The sequence below is a fragment of the Heptranchias perlo genome, chromosome 5 (assembly GCF_035084215.1).
Source record: "Heptranchias perlo isolate sHepPer1 chromosome 5, sHepPer1.hap1, whole genome shotgun sequence".
NCBI lineage: Eukaryota > Metazoa > Chordata > Chondrichthyes > Hexanchiformes > Hexanchidae > Heptranchias > Heptranchias perlo.
This window is the reverse complement of record NC_090329.1, coordinates 33,416,291-33,437,633: the sequence shown is the minus strand read 5'-3', so window position 1 is coordinate 33,437,633 and position 21,343 is coordinate 33,416,291. Positions and strand designations below refer to the sequence as shown.

The window sequence follows — 21,343 nt, the reverse complement described above, 5'->3', positions numbered from 1 at the left end:
TACAACAAAGGCTATGGGTCCTGACAACATCCCGGCTGTAGTGCTGAAGACTTGTGCTCCAGAACTAGCCGTGCCTCCAGCCAAACTGTTCCAGTACAGCTACAACACTGGCATCTACCCAACAATTTGGAAAATTGCCCAGGTATGTCCTGTCCACAAAATGCAGGACAAATCCAATCCGGCCAATTACCGTCCCATCAGTCTACTCTCAATCATCAGCAAAGTGATGGAAGGTGTCGTCGACAGTGCTATCAAGCGGCACTTACTCACCAATAACCTGCTCACCGATGCTCAGTTTGGGTTCCGCCAGGACCACTCGGCTCCAGATCTCATTACAGCCTTGGTTCAAACATGGATAAAAGAGCTGAATTCCAGAGGTGAGGTGAGAGTGACTACCCTTGACATCAAGGCAGCATTTGACCGAGTGTGGCACCTAGGAGTCCTAGTAAAATTGAAGTCAATGGGAATCAGGGAGAAAACTCTCCAGTGGCTGGAGTCATACCTAGCACAAAGGAAGATGGTAGTGGTTGTTGGAGGCCAATCATCTCAGCCCCAGGACATTGAAGCAGGAGTTCCTCAGGGCAGTGTCTTAGGCCCAACCATCTTCAGCTGCTTCATCAATGACCTTCCCTCCATCATAAGGTCAGAAATGGGGATGTTCACTAATGATTCCACAGTGTTCAGTTTCATTCGCAACCCCTCAGATAATGAAGCAGTCCGTGCCCACATGCAGCAAGACCTGGACAACATCCAGGCTTAGGCTGAAAAGTGGCAAGTAACATTCACGCCAGACAAGTGCCAGGCAATGACCATCTCCAACAAGAGAGAGTCTAAGCACCTCCCCTTGACATTCAACGGCATTACCATCGCCGAATCCCCCACCGTTAACATCCTGGGGGTCACCATTAACCAGAAACTTAACTGGACCAGCCACATAAATACTGTGGCTACAAGAGCAGGTCAGAGGCTGGGTATTCTGCGGCGAGTGACTCACCTCCTGACTCCCCAAAGCCTTTCCACCACCTAAAAGGCACAACTCAGGAGTGTTATGGAATTCTCTCCACTTGCCTGGATGAGTGCAACTCCAACAACACTCAAGAAGCTCGACACCATCCAGGACAAAGCAGCCGGCTTGATTGACACCCCATCCACCACCCTAAACATTCACTCCCTTCACCACTGGCGCACCGTGGCTGCAGTGTGTATCATCTACAGGATGAACTCTGGCAACTCGCCAAGGCTTCTTCGACAGCACCTCCCAAACCCGCGGCCTCTACCACCTAGAAGGACAAGTGCAGCAGGCACATGGGAACAACACCACCTGCACGTTCCCCTCCAAGTCACACACCATCCTGACTTGGAAATATATCACCGTTCCTTCATTGTCGCTGGGTCAAAATCCAGGAACTCCTACCTAACAGCACTGTGGGTGAACCTTCGCCACACGGACTGCAGCGGTTCAAGAAGGCGGCTCACCACCACCTTCTCAAGGGCAATTAGGGATGAGCAATAAATGCTGGCCTTGCCAGCGACGCCCACATCCCATGAACAAATAAAAAATAAAGCCAAATAGAAGTGGAGGAGGAGTTAGAGAAGGAAAGGGAAGAGAAGTGGAGAAGGAAGGGAGAGAGAGAAGCCAGAGTGGAATGGGAGATGAGGGGGCTCGGGAGAGTGGGAGCAAGCAAGCTTAGGAAGGAGGGAGAGGCTGGAAGAGGAGGAGAGGGGGAAGCCATAGGAGTGGAGAGAGACTGAGAGCAATGCCGTTGTGGGGGGAAGAGAGAGAGAGTGAAGCCAAAGGGGAGAGATTCAGAAAGAGTAGAGAAAAGAGTGTGAGAGAAACGATGGAGGGGAAGAGAGAGAGGGAGAAATGATGCAGTGGGGAAGAAAGCAAGAGATTAACAGCTTGATTTTAATGGCAGTTTGGAAGGTTCTTGTTCTTCATTTTTTTTTGTTCCAAATCTGTTAGAGGTGATCATAACATTAATCAAATTTGTCATTCGCTCTTCAAATCACCATATGTTCGAGGTAATCAAACTATCAATTCTAATAAGTGAGCTTTAGTCCCATTCCTCCTTGTATAAGTAATTAGGGTAAGAAGGAATGTTGAATTAGCTTCGTTGGCATTCTATTCGTTTATAAAAATATATTTTCTTCATCTGTTGATTTTTTTTTTCCCTTTTATTTTGACGTTCTTTCTGTATTACTTACTTTTTTTCCATTTCTGCTGTTATGATATTACTTTCCCTGTTTCACCTCTCTATTAAATCAGTCATCTGGAGTGGTATAGGTAATTGCACAAGAAGCCATACCGATCCAGAGGTTTTTTTTCCCTCTTCTCCTTTGCTGGTGTTTATAAAAGTGCCAGTTAAGATGGTAACGCCTGATCTATAAACTCTTTTATTGCATTGTGCACTTTTAGCATCCTTCTATTCATGTTAAATATGAATGCCATAAACCTGACAATGCAGATAGCCCTCCCTCAACCAAAGATTTAGGATAACCATGCTATCAGATTGGACTGAAAAATCATTTTTTAAAAATGCATTAGTCCATTGATCTGAAATAAAAACATACAGGACTGGAAATACACAGCAGGTCAGTCAGCATCTGCAAAGAGAAGAGACCGGTTAAAACGTCCCAGGTATACACCCATTGTCAGAACCTGCAGAATGGTACACACCTGAAATAGACCGGCTGTGTATTTCCAGTGTCTAATTTTTTTTAAAGATTTCCAGCATTTGCAGTTTTTCCTTTTTATCTCATTGATCCATTGACCTATCAGATTGGAAGCCCACTGACTAAGATTGATTTAACTTCCTTTAAAGGTTAGTGCTTCTGTATAAATTTTAACACGTTTTAATGGCTATTAAAATATAACCTTTGCATACCCACCAACAGACAACATCTGCTTGGATGGCCAAAATGCCTGTTTAGTACTATAGGTGGCCAGTCACTAATACTACTGATTATTTCTTGTTTCAGCTATTTGTACAAGAATGAAATCCAATCACTTGACAGGCAAGCATTTAAGGGACTTGTCTCTCTTGAACAACTGTAAGTGCCTTTGCTATTCGTGTTCTATTGGTGTTTTATTGTCTTTATCTTTCTAGTATCTTATGCTTGGCTTTTTTCAGTTTACCAGTAAAGTTTCTTTGGCTAGTTGTATAGTCAGTGCTTGCATGCTTTGCATGTCACATTTGCACAATTCAGTACTGAAAGAAAAGTGGGAAATGTGGCTGAAGATAGGTTTGGGCTTTGGTCTTGTAAGGCTTGGACTACTAGTACTTCACTTTAATAATGAGTATGTTCAGCAGCACTGTCCAATGTGTCATTTGCTTTATTTTGATAAATGTGTGCTAATGAGTAAATAGTATCTTGCATTGTTCAAATGCCAAGCACCTATCAGAAATTTGGGATCTTCAGTTAGATATCACCATATAAATGAATTTGTTTTGCACTAATTATTGCAATTTAAGCGGAGAAACCAGCTGAATATAAACCAGTTTCTAGAAAGCAAGCATGCTAAAAATTTTAGTTATCATCTCAACCAAGTACATTCGTTGTTTGTATATAAACTATACTGTATGTGTAAATTAGCACTTGCTGTACTTTCTTTCATTTATAATACTGAATTTGTTTTTGGCATTCTGTTTACATTGCTTACATAACATTACCAGAAAATTAACACTAGCTGTAAATTAAGAGGTTAAATTTGTCAAATAACTAACACATCATACCATTAATCTGGATATTTTTCCTATAACTTTTGGTAAAATCTGAAAGATTACCTTTTTGGCATTAATGCATTTTATTAGGAACAGCTTCAGCAAATTTATAAATTGGTCTTATTTATTTTAGTTCTCATCCATATCAGCTTAATGACTGAAATTCATTTTTTGCTTGCAGTATATGTATATTCCATTCAAATTGCACTATATTTGGTTTCCAGCCTTACTTGGACTTCAATTTAACACCTGTACAGCTAGTTGGCTTAGGTTCCTAATATGTCTGCATCTTTTCTCTTAAAGTGGAGCTACCTGCACCTGGTTTTCAATGACAAAACCATTTTACACCAATTTTTTAAAAACCAATACATAAAAGGTGATCTCATTATGCATCTGGTCAAATTTAAATGACCTACTGTATGTCTTTTGATCAAAATCATTTAATTACAATTAAGTGGTGTAAATTCTTTAATGCATTGTGTTTCTCCTGTTTGCTTCTTTGCATAAAATGCTATATTTTAATGCGTATGCAACTTGAAAAAGCTCTTCTCAAACATTTACACAGAGTTCCAAATAAGCAGTTTGATTATTGTTTATTTGTGATCACACTTGTCTCAATCTTTGATTGAGGAATACCTACATACATCTGCTCTGACTGCCTGATGCCACACCACATCTACACCAGGTATACTTTCACAGCTTAGAGTCACTGAATAAAGATATATAGATCCATACACTATTAATAATTTTACCTGAAACTCTACATTGTTCAGGCGAGTTTCACTATATTGCTTTTATTAAATTTGTTTTGTAAAACTTGTAGTGGGGGAGGATTCTGAACAATATCAGTATTGGTTGGTGCAAACTTTAAGACTTCCTTCTTTGTTGTACCATGATTGAACAGACACTACTGATCTCACAAACAATGGGAAGAAATAGTAAGTAACTAATTTTATCTGTCAGTACACCAGATAAAACCAGAGTACTTCTAACACTAGGCTGTGCACTACAGGGGATGCCAATTTAAAATAAAAACTACTATCCACATACTAATTTTAATAATAAGACATATTCTTTTCATAGGTTGTGATTGAAGGAAAGTTGATTGACTGCTGGGGATGACTTGTGGCCTCAAGTCAACTGCAACTTCAGTTTGAACTTACTGCATACTCTTTTATTGGTCATTATTGCTCATTTCTGTCACATCTCAGCTGAATGGGTAAAATAATTTTGAAGTTCTGGCTGCATTCTATATTAGCACAGTTGCTGAGCAATTGTGACTGTGATACTGAAACTCATGCTGCATATAAATCACTAAGATGCTGCTTCACGCAACCTCACTTAGGTGACCACATTGCAGTATAATTGCATTCCTGTTGTGGCGTGAGGATCCATGCTGGAGGCAAATCACCACCGGCAGTAGACGTACATGGTTATTATTTTGTTCTTGCCAAAAGTACGCTGAGTTTCAAACGGGCCTGCCGTGTGTTTTTTATTGCGTGGCTGCCCATTGTAGACTTTTCCCTGACAGCAGGGAAAGTCTGTGATCACAAGTCCGAGGTATGAACCCAACTTGGAAGTAGCTGGGCATGCGTGATCTTGAGCTTGTATAATTGCTGTGGTTGGCACTCTGAATTCCATCCAGCAAGTTAAACAGAATGTCAGCAGCCGCAACACATTGTTGCAGAAGTCGTGAGAAATAGACTGAGATCCAGATAAATGGGGTTCTGGTCTTCACTGGTAATTTTCAGGAGGAGGCTTGTCTGGGGTGGAAACTCTGTCCACCCCTAACATGCCCTTCTTCCCCCATGTCAGAGGTGGCGGGGACTCCCTGTGCTTGGAGTTCCTGCTTCCCTGGCCTCTGTGGGGCCTGGTGTAAGTGTCGAAGCATGTACAGCCAGAAAGATGAGGCATACTGGCCTCCTGAAGGGAAGGGACCTGGACCTCTGGAGAACCGGTAAATTTTTTAAAGAATATTTTCATCCTCCACCCCCCCCCCCCCCAAACGGCAGCAAGCTCTGGAATTTCCAGCCTTTGTGGCCGGTACCCGAGATGTGCCTGCCAGGTCTGTGCTCCCCCTGACTGTTTTACTCTGGCAGGGTCAGTGTTTGAGGACACTGACTGCCACATTCCTGGTGTAACTGCTGGGTTTGCCTCCCTGACCAATTTTGGGGCCAGAAAGTTTCACATTGTTTGAGAATACATTGCCATACTGATTTGTCATAGATTTGTGTCAGAGAGCTGCTTAATTAACGTAGTATTTGATTTAAAATCAAGCAAAGACAGGAATTAGGAAGTAGGGAAGACAGTAGGGTTAGAATTCAGGGAACATGATATCAAATGGACTAAAGGACCTGCCTCATCCAAACTGAACTTGTGATTTTTGTATTTTAGAACATTGGGAGAAGTCAGTGTAGGTCAATTGCAAATATATTTTTATGGGAGTAAAAATGGCAAGAGTGTTGGCTCTCGTAGATGAAACTCCCAGCAAGGATTTTTTTTAAGTTAACTTGATAATATGCTGTCTCTTATTTTTGGCAATTTAAAATTTACTATATTTATATCCATGTTTAGTGGGTAATTAATCATTCAGACATACTGTTCATAATCTGTAATGTATATTTTATCAGAGTTCAACAGTTGACTTACAGAGAAAATACAGTCAGCTGTTTAAGTATTTGGCCAGTTAGGACGCTCAAGTGGGCTGTGTAGCGCCTGTTGTTTTGGCGCTATGCGGCCTCCCGAAGTGCGTCTTGGCTGCACACGCACATTTCCAGTGTGACGTGTGCCGGACGCTATCTTGGTATAGGAATTGGCGCAGGCGCAGAATACGAATGTAAAGGAAGGAGAAAATGGCTTCAATCAGTGTTCAATGCTGATTTAAAGTGATAAGTCCCAAAATGGTGTCTAATGTTCAACTCAATGCACAGTCATAACCCCGACCATCTGAACGTGTCTTAGAGTGCCTAGAGGATTCCCACCAGTGCTATTTAAAGGGACCATGCAGGATTTACAGGTTAGTTGCTGGATTATTGCTTCTGGCTGCCGAGACATTTTTAACTTTTTTGGAGATCTCCCTATACTTGAATACTAAGGATGTGCAGGAGTGAAGTTAGGAAATGCTTCTATATGCAAAGGATGGGAGAAGTTTGGAACACTCCTCTGCAAACAGCAGTTGACGCGAGCTCAGTTGTGAATTCTAAATCTGAGATTGATAGATTTCTGTGAACCAAGGGTATTAGGGGATATGGGGCTAAGGCAGGTACATGGAGTTAGGTCACAGATCAACCATGATCTCATTGAATGGCGGAACAGGCTCGAGGAGCTAAATGCCACTGCCATTTGCTGCCTTCTGATATGCGCCACCTTCTCCTGCGAGAAAGCGGGACGTGTATCTGGGTGATGTGGCTATCATGGTTGAATAGCTGCCAGTGTGTGTGGCCTGTGAGTTGTGGGCGGCTTGCAACAGTGGTAATGTGTAAGGGTGAGAGGAAGCATCTGATTGGAAGAGTTGAGTACTGATGGAAAGAGTTTGTTGGTATGTGGGTGATGGGGGGTGTAGTGCGTGGAGCCATGGATGCGGCTAGTGGTGTAGTTGGTAGGAGATGCCACTTGACAGTTGACCTCACTCACCTTGACCACTCGTGTCAAAGCATTGAACTTCTTCCTGCACTGCATCCATGTTCATGATGCTGTGCGCCTGGCATTGACTTCGTCTCCTGTTGCCTCCCACTGCCTTTTGGGCATATGTCTGGAGGGCCTCTTGCCCACCCCCCCCCCCTGCAGAAATAGGATGACCCTCGTTCTGTCCACCTCTTGCACCAAGGCCTCCAGTGCATCAGCAGAGAACCTTGGTGCATGCACTCTCGCAGGCCTGGTAGAAACTCAGATTGGTAGATTGGTGAGGTCTGGCATGCAGATTGGTGGATGTGGGATTTAGTGGTGCGCAACCTTTATCCAATGTTTAAACATAAGTCATCAGTGTGTAAACATAGGGACGGGACCTGCATCTGTGATTTACGTGTGCGATGTCTGATCCCTGTTCAGACACCATGCAGGCAACAGACTGTTATTTTCAGCAAATAACAGGTACCAGCTACCTTTAAGAGATTGGAGCTCCCCTGCTGGTGGAAAGTGGGAATTGCATGGAATCCTCATTCAATGCTGATTTCCAAATCAGATTGCAGGTAGGTCCTCAGGCCTGACGAAAGTCTCCTCCTGCCTGCGCGGGGCTATTCGGCCTGGGGTAATAGCGGATTGCGCTACCCCTGCCCAAAAACAGACCCTATCCAATTTTTTTCCCCCTTAGCATTTAGTGTTGTTGGCCTTAATCCCAGGTTACAGTCCTTGGGTGTAGAATCAATTGGGAACTGGGACAGCTGGGAACTGGATGTTTCAGTGATGCTGGCTTCCAATTCTCTTCGGTCACTTGCTATAGTTGCTAGAAGAATGTTGCTTTGCAGAATCCTTCATGTGGTGGACCAGTTGCACTATTGGTTGGCCTTCGGATTTTGTTTTTTTTTCCGGGTCAAATTAGCTGCAAGTTAATCTGCTTTTACAGGTCAAAAATAAAACAAAATGTTGGTATTATAAGAAAACTTCAGGTTTTATCAGTGAAACAACTTTGGAAGAAACAAATGTATACAATACTTGAATAATCACTTACAACTGTCTTCATAAAGTGTAATGCTAAAAGCATCTGACATGTTTGATTAGCTGCACCCTCAGAGCTTCCTCCCCGTGGAACTTGAGTCAACTGCCCTTACACTACTTTTCTGGTAGTACTGGGACCGGGGATTGGCAACGACACAAACTGGTCAGGGTCCAGTTAGGCCAGGTCACCGTCCAATTTTGCACGCGTCAGATTTTCCGCCGGAAGTAACACTATCTCTCAGAAGTCTCTGCCCAAATATGGGCAGGTATATTCTAATTAAACCGTAAAGACAGTGTGGTGTGATACATTACATTATCCCTCATTGTCACCTGAGCAATGCTGGACACCACTTATTGCACCATTTTACTGGTGTCCAGCATTGCTAGAGCCAGTGAAGAGACTTTAATTAGTGAGTGTCATTGATCAATGACAATCGATGCAGTTTTCGTTGCTGGCAAATTTTGCTGATATTCCCAGAGGCCAAATACTTCCTTCTGTCCGTGTGGCATCTAGCCCCTTAAACTTAATGTAGGTGATTCCTGTAGCAGTAGCGATTTTAAAAAAATTCCTCCCCCCAGCCCATCCATGTGGCGGGCTTCCTAGTGTATGTGGAAACACAGCTGGAACTCCACCAGGATAATGGCCCTGCTGGGGTCAACAGCGGGTCACTTGGGTGAGCAGAAGTCCTGTCCCATCACACTTATGGCTGGAGCAGAAAATCTCGGCTCCTAGTTCCTATCCTAATCTGAAGGTTGAAAAATGGGAGAGGGGACATCCACTCACGTATGAATGCTCCCTGTGCCATGTTCCTGACTCTTGTCTATGCTCTGTTCCCAAGCCTGGCAGCTCTGCGCTTAGTCTGTACTTGGGGCTTCGGACTTTATTTCCACCCCTCCCCTGAGCGTTTGCAGCCCCACATTCCGACTTCCCAGGCCATGCCTCCCTCCACCCTCTTCATCCTCCATGCTAACCCCAAAACCCTGTTTCCTTCAACTGCAGCCTGCAAGTTCCTCCTGGCTTGAGCCCTCACACCCTCCCTGTTCCAACTACTTTGGTGTCTGTGATGACTCTTTGCTTGAGTGATCCAAAACTAGCCCTGGATCTTCCTCTGCTTCAACTGTTCATCCATTTTTCCCCTAAAAGGTACATTGGTCTCTGCTTCAGCCCATCCCAGGCAAAGCATTCCATGCTTCAAATCTGTGTAAAGAAATTTCTCCTAACTTCTCTTCTCACTCAGTTAATGACAATTTTAAATTGATAACTTCTCATTACTGACTCCCCAACCAGCATAGTCTTTCCCTATCAAAACCCTTAATAATTTTAAAAACCCCAATGATATCTCCTCGAATCCCTCTCTGCATCAGTGGAAATATTTCTGGTATCTCAAATATCTCATTTGTTATCCCTGGCATCATCCTGGTGAATCTACAATGTACACTCTTTATTTCCACCCCTTTAATGTCCTCTCTATAATGAGACATCCAGAATTGCAGACAGTACTCTAATTGTGTAACTGTGGCTTGCTTATTGCTGTGTACAAATGAATTATTACTTCATTAATCTTGTACATTATACCCATATTTATAAAGACCCAAAATGCTATTGACCCTTTTTTATGGTTTTATTTACCTATGTTTGCACTTTCAGGGAATTATGTATTTGAACCCACAGGTTTGTCCACACCCTTCAGTGTCTTTCCACTGAGTATCTGCTCCCATTCCTTGTTCTTTCCACTAAAATATATTACTTCATAGTTTCTAAATTAAATCACATCCATTCTCTTAGCTTGTCTATTTCCTCCTGAAGACTTTTACAGTCATCCTTGCTGTTTGCTAAATTATTTACTTTTGTGTTATCAGCTAATCTCAAAATTGTCCTCCCTATTCCCAAGTCCAAATCCCCTAAATATACTGTGAACAGCACTCACCCCAGGATGCACCACTTCTAACCCTTTTCCAATTTGAACAATGCCCATCGGCCTTTAGACTTTTGTCTCCTGTCCGTAATCAACTTTCTATCCATGCTGTTCCGTTTCCTCATATACCATTTTACAATTCTCTTATACCATGTATTCACTAGTTCCAGTTAATAATCTTGCACTCAGTAAAACTGTTCCTACAATTCAGATTATTCAAAAGCATTGTTTAAAATAGTTGGGGAAACTTGCATCTTGGTAGCCACACCCTGGTGACTGAGATTTCAAGTGGTGATTTTTTTTTGACAGCTTAACATACTACAGCCAAAGAATAGAAGTAAAATTACTTGCGAATTGCTTAACAGCTTCTTGCCAAAGGTTACAGGCTGCCTCTCCCCCACCCTCAAAGAAAATTGTTTAAATCTGATAATTCTTAGGTTTTAACTGCGAAAAGTTTGGCCTGTAATGGGGGATTGCCATTTCCCTGTTGTTAGTAACCAAGAGGAGGAGTCCTTGGGACAGATAGTGATTTTGTATATTTGCAAGTATCATAAGCCAGCAGACTGACCATATGGAGCAGGCTGTTTCGAGAATTGTGTCCAAATAAGGATGTCTGTCATAGCATCTCTGAGCTTTCTGAACAAGAATCATTCAAATTATGCCAGCAAAACCACAGCAATATAGCAGATTTTATCTTAAACTAATACTGCATGGGCAGTGCTTTTTAAGTAAAAATATGTCAGGATTCCTTTTTAAAAAATGTTAAATGTTAAAAGGGTTTACTGTACATGAGCTATAAAGTTGTAGAGATTTTGATGCACTAATCATTGGATTGTATGTTTTGTACTGGAGCCATATCTTTTAATTTGTAGTAGCTTTGTAAAGGGTAATTAGGTAATAATTGAAAAGCGGAGTGGGCAGTGTAGCTGTGGTGGGTTTTTGCTATAACTGATGGTATTGTGACCATATAATTTGCTTTAAAACCATTCTTTTTTCTCTCTGGTAAAATGGGCCTTACGGTTTCTCTCTTCCATCAAAAAATACTCTGAGATTGTACATCATCTCGAATTCTATTGCTCAGCTTTTGTAATATCAACTATTATTTTCAAAAGCAGGTGGCTGTGCAAAGCAAGATGATTTAGAGTTTAGAGAAATAGGATTGGAAATATCTGTGATTAAAGATATGTACATATATACAAACCTGGAAAAGATGACTCATTGCTTCAAAAATGCTGACACAGCCCTAGAAAAGCTGACAACTCAACAACTAGGTACAATCGAAAAACAGCCCTGAAGAAAGGTTTACTTCTTCAAGATGGCTGAAGTGCAGCCAAGCCCAATAGTCCCATCATTTATATTATTAGGAGGAATTAAACTCTGATTATTAAAAATTTACTTCCTAGCGAAGTATGGGAGCATGTCTGCCTGCCCACCCCCAGGAATTTTGCTTCCTGACTATTTTGGAGTATTTTCCAGCATTTTGAAGTGTACTGTGATTCTTTTCCATGCCTGCCTTTTCTGTTCTTTTGTTGTACTTTGTCTGTCAGGATTGGACTCAGCTGTGTTGCTCCCTAGGGTCAAATAATCTGCTGACCCTAGTTTCTATCTTCTCTTGCCATTCTTTTGTTGACACAAAGTATATGACCATCTCCCAGACCTTTGCCAATGTTGTTCTGTAAATATCCGCTAAACATAGAATCATAGAATTGTTACAGCATAGAAGGAGGCCATTCAGCCCATCGAACCTGTGCCGGCTCTTTGTAAGAGCAATCAAGTCAGTCCCATTCCCCCGCTCATTCCCCATAGCCCTTCAAATATTTGTCCAATTCCTTTTGAATGCCACGATTGAATCTGCTTCCACCACCCTTTCAGGCAGCACGTTCCAGATCATAACTACTCGCTGTGTAAAAAAAATTTTCCTCGTCGTCTTTGGTTCTTTTGCCAATCACCTTAAATCTGTGTCCTCTGGTTCTCGACCCTTCTGCCATTGGGAACAATTTCTCTTTATTTAAACCCTATCTAAGCATGGCCTAGGTTTCCTTCCTTCCTGTGAGAGATTCTAAGCTCAGTATGTAAGCACACTGTGGGCATTATTGCTTATGTTTCCAATTCATGGCACATCTCATTAATGCAGTAACATTTTAGCCCACACTAAGTCACCTTTTATAGCCCAAATGACACCAACTTCTGTATAATGTGAAAGCATCAATTCTATTTCTGCAATCTACACTAGCTAAAAATTAATAACAATGTATCGTATTTCTGGCAATCCTTCATTACAGTCTAGCTGTGACTGGTGAAGACCATGCCCTGCATTTTATGAGTGAAGATGCCTTTAAATAAGTTGAACTGTTGTTGCTAATGGAGAATGCAAAGGCTGGCTAAATTCATGTCTTAGTTACTTTTCTGATCACAAGCTGCTCTTTACAGTTAATATATACTTGTGTTCATATGTTTTAGAAAATTACAAAATAAGGTCCTGACTTGCAGGTATCATCTTAGTGCCTTAGCTGAGAGATCGTACAAGGAGAAAGATTGTTTCCAGTATAAAGTCAAAATAGACCAGTGTTAGGAATTTAGGATCTTGCTGTGGATACATAGAAATACATAGATGTTGCATCACGGAAACCGACCATTCAGCCCAACCAGTTTATCCTTCACGCGAGCAAATAGTTCTAATCGTATTTACGCACCCTGTTCTCATATCCTTTCAACCCCTTTTCCTTCATCCACCTATCCAATCTAATCTTGAAGGTTGACATAGTTTCTGCTTCAGCTACTAAACCTGGAAGTAAATTTGCTTGGGTACAGGGTGCTGATCAATCCCATAAGTAGTCTGCGTGTCTTACATTTGGGGGATTTTCCAATACTGCCCAATATCTAATGATACGATAGCGTAATACAGCAGTGTAGTAATAGAATCAACTTGTAATCTGAATTGGATAGTTGCATCTTTCGCTTGTGTGATTCTTCAATTTCTTCACAGGTGGATCGAAAAAACACTTGGTAAGATGAGGCCAGATAAGAATCGTTAAGCTGCTTTATTTCACAGCGCATGAATATAGCAGCAGTTATGATCTGATCTATTTATTTCAATCAGTACAATGTGTCTTCATGCGATAATAGAAAATAATGAATATGCGAAGCTTCTCCAAATCAGTGAGTTGTTTTACTTGGCTTCTAACTAACCCCCTGTATTCTCCTTCTGAGTATGGCCAAAGATTGCACTTGCAGCTTTCGTTTTCAAAACCTGACTAACTGTGTTAGCCTGTGTATCTGTCTTTTTTTCTCATCACCTGGTGTTCATAGATAGAAGGGACCAGAGACTTAGCAACTCAATGGACGTGAGATGCTTACTGATTACCTAGGCAGGCTTGTTTACAGTCTTTGGGGAAAGCAATTTGCATTAGCAAATTAACTATTTGTTCTAGCTGCTTTTTTGAACTTATGTGAGTACGTTTTGCTTTAAAAACCCAACATTTAAAATTAACTTTTTTTTTTCTAAATAATTTCTGTGGCAAAATGGTTGAAAAATCCCTAACAGCAGAAATCAGGAAGGTTCTAGTTGCAAATTATGTTCATTCTCAAAATGACTGAATCTGAAAACAAATTTGATGAGGATTTGTGACAAATGAAACATAAAAGAAATCTAAAATCAACCAATTAAAAAGCAGGAAAGATAAGTGTCTGGATTTTCTGAACTCAGCAGAGGAGATCAACAGAAAAACAGCAATTCAGGCTGTTACTCCAGGGTTTCCAGTATTGTTTCCAGCATGCTATTTTAGCACTCAATGAGAAAAGAAACACAAGCCACAAAGGTTAATCTGTCCAAATAATTATTGCCGTTGCTTATTCTGGACCTAATCTTAGATTAAGGGAGACACCACACCTGCTTGTATTTTCAGCCCTGCTTTGCGCTGCTTGTGTGGAGGGAGCCAAAGTGTTCTGTTTTTGGCAGCAGTGAATTTGCTCCAGAATGCACTGTGATCCACACTTCTGCACGTGTGTGATATAACTTGTAAAATGGGGATCAGTTTTTTAAAATCCCAAGAATAGCAAACACGGAGAGCACTGCACGAGTAGAACGAATTGGTGGGGGGGGGTTGTGGGGAAGTCAAAACACTGCTCACTCACTGAGAAACCGATAGTTGGCAACTAAGCTAAATGTGTCAGCACTACGTAGCCTCTGATTTCATTGACTGACAGTATCCTGGGTGTTCCTTACGACTGGTTGACAATTTTTCGGAAGTTGAAGCCATGCCTACACAATCTCCAGGTTTAATTCCTGCCTGATGTGTGGTTCCAACTTCCCTTTCTCTCTAATTCCCTCAGTCATTCATGAATTTCTCCCCATCTGTAGTGCTGCCAGGTCCTGTAGCTAAAGTACTCAGTCAAGGGCTACAGGGGCTGGGTTTCCAGATCATCTAGCTGAGTATCTTCCTGTTAGGTGCTGAAGGCAGCATTATCACACAAAGGCAGCAGCCACAATAGCTACCCTGTTTGGGTGAGTGAGAAGGAATGAATGTGAGGAAGAATAAAATGAAGATTACAACAAAAATGGGTATTCACAACTATTGAAATGTAAGGAATCTTACAACACCAGGTTATAGTCCAACAATTTTATTTTAAAATCACAAGCTTTCGGAGATTATCCCCTTCGTCAGGTGAGTGAATGAATAAGAGGTTCTCAAATCGCATATCTTATATTAGGCTGGGACACCATCACACCAATCAAAAGGTGTCGTTGGTGTTCAGACAGGTTAGCCACGGAAAACAGTAGGTCCCAGTATGCTGAATACACATTGTGTCAAATTACACAGACAGCGAGAAAGAGACCCAAAAGGCAGAGAGAGAGAATATTAAAAACAGATAACTTTTTTTTCCCCTTGCTGGTGGAGTTACGTGTAGCGTGACATGAACCCAAGATCCCGGTTGAGGCCGTCCTCATGGGTGCGGAACTTGGCTATCAATTTCTGCTCGACGATTTTGCGTTGTCGTGTGTCTCAAAGGCCGCCTTGGAGAACGCTTACCCGAAGATCGGTGGCTGAATGTCCTTGACTGCTGAAGTGTTCCCCGACTGGGAGGGAATCCTCCTGTCTGGCGATTGTTGCGCGGTGTCCGTTCATCCGTTGTCGCAGTGTCTGCATGGTCTCGCCAATGTACCATGCTCCGGAGCATCCTTTCCTGCAACGTATGAGGTAGACAACGTTGGCCGAGTCACAGGAGTATGAACCATGTACGTGGTGGGTGGTGTCCTCTCGTGTGATGGTGGTATCCGTGTCGATGATCTGGCATGTCTTGCAGAGGTTGCCGTGGCAGGGTTGTGTGGTGTCGTGGACGCTGTTCTCCTGAAAGCTGGGTAATTTGCTGCGAACGATGGTCTGTTTGAGGTTGGGTGGCTGTTTGAAGGCGAGTAGTGGAGGCGTGGGGATGGCCTTAAAGAGGTGTTCGTCGTCATCGATGACATGTTGAAGGCTGCGGAGAACATGGCGTAGTTTCTCCGCTCCGGGGAAGTACTGGACGACGAAGGGTACTCTGTTCGTTGCGTCTCGTGTTTGTCTTCTGAGGAGGGCTATGCGATTCTTTGCTGTGGCCCGTCGGAACTGTCGATCGACACGTCGAGCGTCATATCCCGTTCTTACGAGGGCGTCTTTCAGCGTCTGTAGGTGTCCATCACGTTCCTCCTCGTCTGAGTAGATCCTGTGTATTCATAGGGCCTGTCCATAGGGGATGGTCTCTTTGACGTGGTTGGGGTGGAAGCTGGAAAAGTGGAGCATCGTGAGGTTGTCCGTGGGCTTGCGGTAGAGTGAGGTGCTGAGGTGCCCGTCTTTGATGGAGATTTGTGTGTCCAAGAAAGAAACCGATTCTGAGGAGTAGTCCGTGGTGAGTTTGATGGTGGGATGGAACTTGTTGATGTTATCTTGTAGTCTCTTCAGTGATTCTTCGCCGTGGGTCCATAGGAAGAAAATGTCGTCGATGTATCTGGTGTATAGCGTTGGTTGGAGGTCCTGTGCAGTGAAGAAGTCGTGTTCGAACTTGTGCATGAAAATGTTGGCGTATTGGGGTGCGAATTTGGTCCCCATGGCTGTTCCGTGTGTTTGGGTAAAGAACTGGTTGTTGAAGGTGAAGACATTGTGATCCAGGATGAAGCGAATGAGTTGTAGGATGGCGTCTGGAGATTGGCTGTTGTTGGTGTTGAGTACTGAGGCTGTTGCAGCGATGCCGTCATCATGGGGGATACTGGTGTAGAGTGCCGAGACGTCCATAGTGGTGAGAAGTGTTCCTGGTTCAACTGGTCCGTGGGTGCTGAGTTTTTGTAGGAAGTCTGTAGTGCCGCGACAGAAGCTGGGGGTTCCCTGTACGATGAGTTTCAGGATGCCCTCGACGTATCCAGAGAGGTTCTCACACAGGGTTCCGTTGCCTGATACGATAGGACGTCCGGGTGTGTTGGCTTTGTGTATCTTTGGGAGGCAGTAGAAGTCTCCCATGCGGGGAGTACGTGGGATGAGATCACGTAGGATGCTTTGAAGGTCTGGATCGAAGGTCTTGATCAGTTTGTTGAGCTGGTGGGTGTGTTCTTTGGTCGGATCTGCGGGTAACTGTCTGTAGTGTTCCTGGTTGTCCAGTTGTCGGTATGCTTCTTTGCAATAGTCCGTTCTGTTCTGTATGACAATGGCTCCTCCTTTGTCCGCTGGTTTGATGACGATGTTGCGGTTTGTCTTGAGAGCGTTGATGGCGTTGCGTAGTGCTCGGGTGACGTTCTGGACTGTCTTGTGAGTGCGGCTGATGTTCCCTCCCAGTCGGGGAACACTTTAGCAGTCAAGGGCATTCAGCCACCGATCTTCGGGTAAGCGTTCTCCAAGGCGGCCTTTGAGACACACGACAACGCAAAATCGTCGAGCAGAAATTGATAGCCAAGTTCCGCACCCATGAGGACGGCCTCAACCGGGATCTTGGGTTCATGTCACGCTACACGTAACTCCACCAGCAAGGGGAAAAAAAAGTTATCTGTTTTTAATATTCTCTCTCTCTGCCTTTTGGGTCTCTTTCTCTCTGTCTGTGTAATTTGACACAATGTGTATTCAGCATACTGGGACCTACTGTTTTCCGTGGCTAACCTGTCTGAACACCAACGACACCTTTTGATTGGTGTGATGGTGTCCCAGCCTAATATAAGATATGCGATTTGAGAACCTCTTATTCATTCACTCACCTGACGAAGGGGATAATCTCCGAAAGCTTGTGATTTTAAAATAAAATTGTTGGACTATAACCTGGTGTTGTAAGATTCCTTACATTTGTCCACCCTAGTCCATCACCGGCATCTCCACGTCATTGAAATGTAAGAGCTGGCTTTGATACATAAATGACTTATAAACCAAGTCTTACAATTCGTCAGGAGTTTGTATTTCATGTGGCCTGTTTTTTTAAAAAAATGTTTTCATCATTTGCAGCTGGATTTCAATCTGGTCCAAATGGATCTGATGAAAGTCATCTGTTGGCTGTGAAAGTCCAAAATGAAAGAAGCATGGACGATTGAAATTCTATTACCATTTAATCACAGCACAAAACTGTACTTAATTCGTTTCAGGTTAGAGCTAAATTGGTAATTTCACTCAGGTTTGTTTGGAAAATGGGGATTCCACACTGGCGCGAGGCATTTTATGGGCAGTGTAGAGGGATGAATCATGATGTACCTGACCTAGGAATGCTTGATGCTCATACTGGATGCCTGAAAGTGGTAAGATGTTCTATTTTCCAGTGCTTACATCCCTTATCATGAAAAGGAAAACATTCACCATTTTAAAAAAATGTTTGTTTTTGTTAAGCTGCGAAGCTCATGTCACCTTTAATGGACAGTGAGGTAAATTTTAATCTTTACCACTAGGGCATTGACTCACTTTAATTGCTTTAGCCTGTAAAAGCTCTGGCCTCTGTTTGATATTCCGCTAATTTGGAGAGAATGGTAACATAGCAAAATCCTATACTGAATCCAGTGTGCAGAGGACTTTGAAGAGGGTCATTGCTGTTCCCAAAGGTAATGCTTCTGCAAGGGGAGACGCAAGAAAGGTGCAGTTTCTGGATCATAGAGGACCGAGTCCACTTATAGGAATTGTTGTAAATTTATAACAACATGAAAGAGAAAAATTATACTTTTAAAAAAACAAAATTGTAACATTGTTTGTTACATTGAGGGTTTGTTTGAATGACAAAGCCACAGAATGCTCTTGCATGAACTCCAGTACTTTATATCTGTACTGAATAGACTAATATACTTAACATCAATATGTGTTACAGCTTTCACTTTCATATAATGTGTTAAAAATCCTAGTTTTTTGTAGATGCTCGGATCGAGTTGATTGCTTATGAATGGGTCACATGTTTCACTGTATTTGAAGAGCTGGCAAAAGAGCCCTGACTAATAAACACGGGTTATAATTTATGTGCACAGCAGCTTTCCTGATATGATTAAGTCCGTATCCATTCCGCACTGAGCAGGCCTTGATTTTCATTTTCTACAGCATCCAATTAAAATTGATGATGGTTTCTGTCTGGATAGAAAAGACTAGAAGTCTGGGAATGTAAATTCAAGATCTTGTAGTTTTGGGCTGGGAATTAGCAAGACAACAACACTAATTTGAATATTTAGTTTTGTTTAATGGTAAGTTATGGTTTGCTTGAAGTGAACAATCATTATTAAACCAGTTAATTATGGGTGGTTAAGACAGTACTAATAAGCGTTGGGGAGACGGTATGCACATCTTGCATGTTTTGGCAGGAATATTGTGTAGTCGTAATTAACAGCACTTGCATTGGGCTTTTCAATACTGTAGTTTCCAGAAATTATGCCTTGAAAGTGCAGGCTGTGGACATGATTACAGTCTGATAATACTGATAATTAAAAGTCATTTTATGTGTTAAGAGCAATCAGAATTATCCAGTAATTCGAATTAAACAACATAAATAACACAGCAAAGTGAGACATCGGTTGGTATCTGGTAGGGTGGTAGGAGACAGAGTAGGGATAGAGGGTACGCACTCTAATTGGCGGAATGTGACAAGTGGTGTACTGGGGCCTCAGCTTTTCACCATATTTATCAATGACTTGGATGAAAGAATAGAGAGTTGTATATCCAATTTTGCCGATGACACAAAGTTGGGAGGAACAGTAAGTAGTACAGATGGGAGCAGGAAGTTACAAAGGGACATAGACAGATTAAGTGAGTGAGCAAAACTGCAGCAAATGGAGTTCAATGTGGGGATATGTGAGGTCATCACTTTGGATCTAAGAAAGATAAACAGAGTATTTTCTAAATGGTGAGAAACTAGGAACTGTGGAGGAGCAAAAATATTTGGGTGTCTGTGTACACAAATCACTAAAAGCTAGTGGTCAGGTACAAAAAGCAACCAAAAAGGAATGTTGGCCTTTATCTCAAGGGCTCTGGAATACAAAGGGGAGGAAGTTATGCTCCAGTTGTACAGTGCCTTTGTCAGACCCTATCTGGGGCTTAGAGGGTTAAATTGTGAGGACAGGTTGCATAAACTTGGCTTATATTCCCTTGAGTATGGAAGATTGCAGGGTGATCTAATCGAGATGTTTAAAATTGTAAAGAGATTCAATAGGGTAGAAACAAAGAAACTATTTCCTCTGGTGGAGGAATCCAGAAAAAGAGGGCATAATCTTAAAATTAGAGCCAGGCCATTTAGGAGTGAAATCATGAAGCACATATTCACACAAAAGGTAGTGGAAACTGGAATTCTCTCCCCTAAAAGGCTGTGGATGCTGGGTCAATTGAAGCTTTCAAAACTGAGATTGGTAGATTTTTGTTCAGTAAGGGTATCGAGGGATATGGAGCAAAGGCAGGTAAATGGAGTTGAGGTACAGATCAGCCATGATCTAATTGAATGGCAGAGCAGGCCCGAGGGACTGAATGGCCTACTCCTGTTCCTAATTTAGTGCTTAGAGAAAATTTGAATGATCACTTAATTCAAATTAAGTGACCGTGAATTAAATGGAGTATTCTGTACATGGTTTGATATGATGATAACATCCACAGATTAATTGTAGTGTGTGCAAAGTGAAGCTGCAGAAGTAGTAGTGCCAAGGAGTGCCGTCAAATCATCTGATGTTAGGATTAAACCCATGCAACTTAGAAACATCATCATCGGCAGACTGAAGTTCTGATGTGACACACACAGCTGCCTAGCACATAAAGCCTTTCATCACATCTTCATACCAAAAAGCAGCGTTGATTTAGATTGTATCTTTAGTTGCCTGTGTTACATACAGATGGCTGAATGAAGTTCCATGGAAGAGGAGACGCTGAGGATGCAGCAAATGATATATATCAACTCCATCTAGCATCAGGTTTTGTGAAGGCATTTTTAGGCGTTTATTATACTTGTTCTTTCTGAACTTGTTTTGTTGATTAAACCCAAGGTTTTCTAATTATTAATAATTTTGTTTTGTTTTTGACCGGTAAAACCACACATTGGTTCAGAACTGATTTCACTCTTTTAACCTGAATTCAGGAAAAAAATTAAACCTGAAAAATAGGAAGGCCTAACAATCAATAGTACACAGAAGTGTCAATGTTGTGCAGTCTGCTGTACTTGCACATCCAAGCATTGTGCCCTCGAGGTGGTGTCTATGTGTTTTCATCTTTGTATTTTCATGGCAGTCTCGCATTATGACTCTACTCCAAGTCTAGTTCTGCTTACAGAGAAATGTCAGATTTGCTATGAGATGAATGGTTTTGATAGAGTAAATAAGGAGAAACTGTTTCCACTGGTGGGAGGGTCAGTAACCAGAGGACACTGATTTAAGTTAAGATTTAAGATAATTGGTAAAAGAACCAGAGAATATTTTTTATGCAGTGTCTTATGATCTGGAATGCACTGCCTGAAAGAGTGGTGGAAGCAGATTCAATAGTAACTTTCAAATGTGAATTGGATAAATACTTGAAAAGGAAGCATTTGCAGGGCAATGGGGAAAGAGCAGGGGAGTGGGATTAATTGGTAGCTCTTTCAAAGAGCTGGCACAGGCAC

At 42.2% G+C, this 21,343-nt stretch overlaps 1 protein-coding gene across 2 annotated transcripts in view; it reads left to right on the top strand.

The window, feature by feature from the left end:
• Positions 1 to 21,343, top strand: part of LOC137321677 (peroxidasin homolog) — a 245,329-nt gene that overhangs the window by 124,294 nt on the left and 99,692 nt on the right. Inside the window, exon 4 of one of the 2 annotated variants that reach the window (XM_067984200.1) lies at positions 2,983 to 3,054. The exons of the other annotated variant lie outside the window; for it this stretch is intronic. Coding sequence (XP_067840301.1) covers positions 2,983 to 3,054 — 72 coding nt within the window. The remainder of the gene's footprint in view (positions 1 to 2,982; positions 3,055 to 21,343) is intronic. 2 annotated transcript variants of the gene reach the window in all.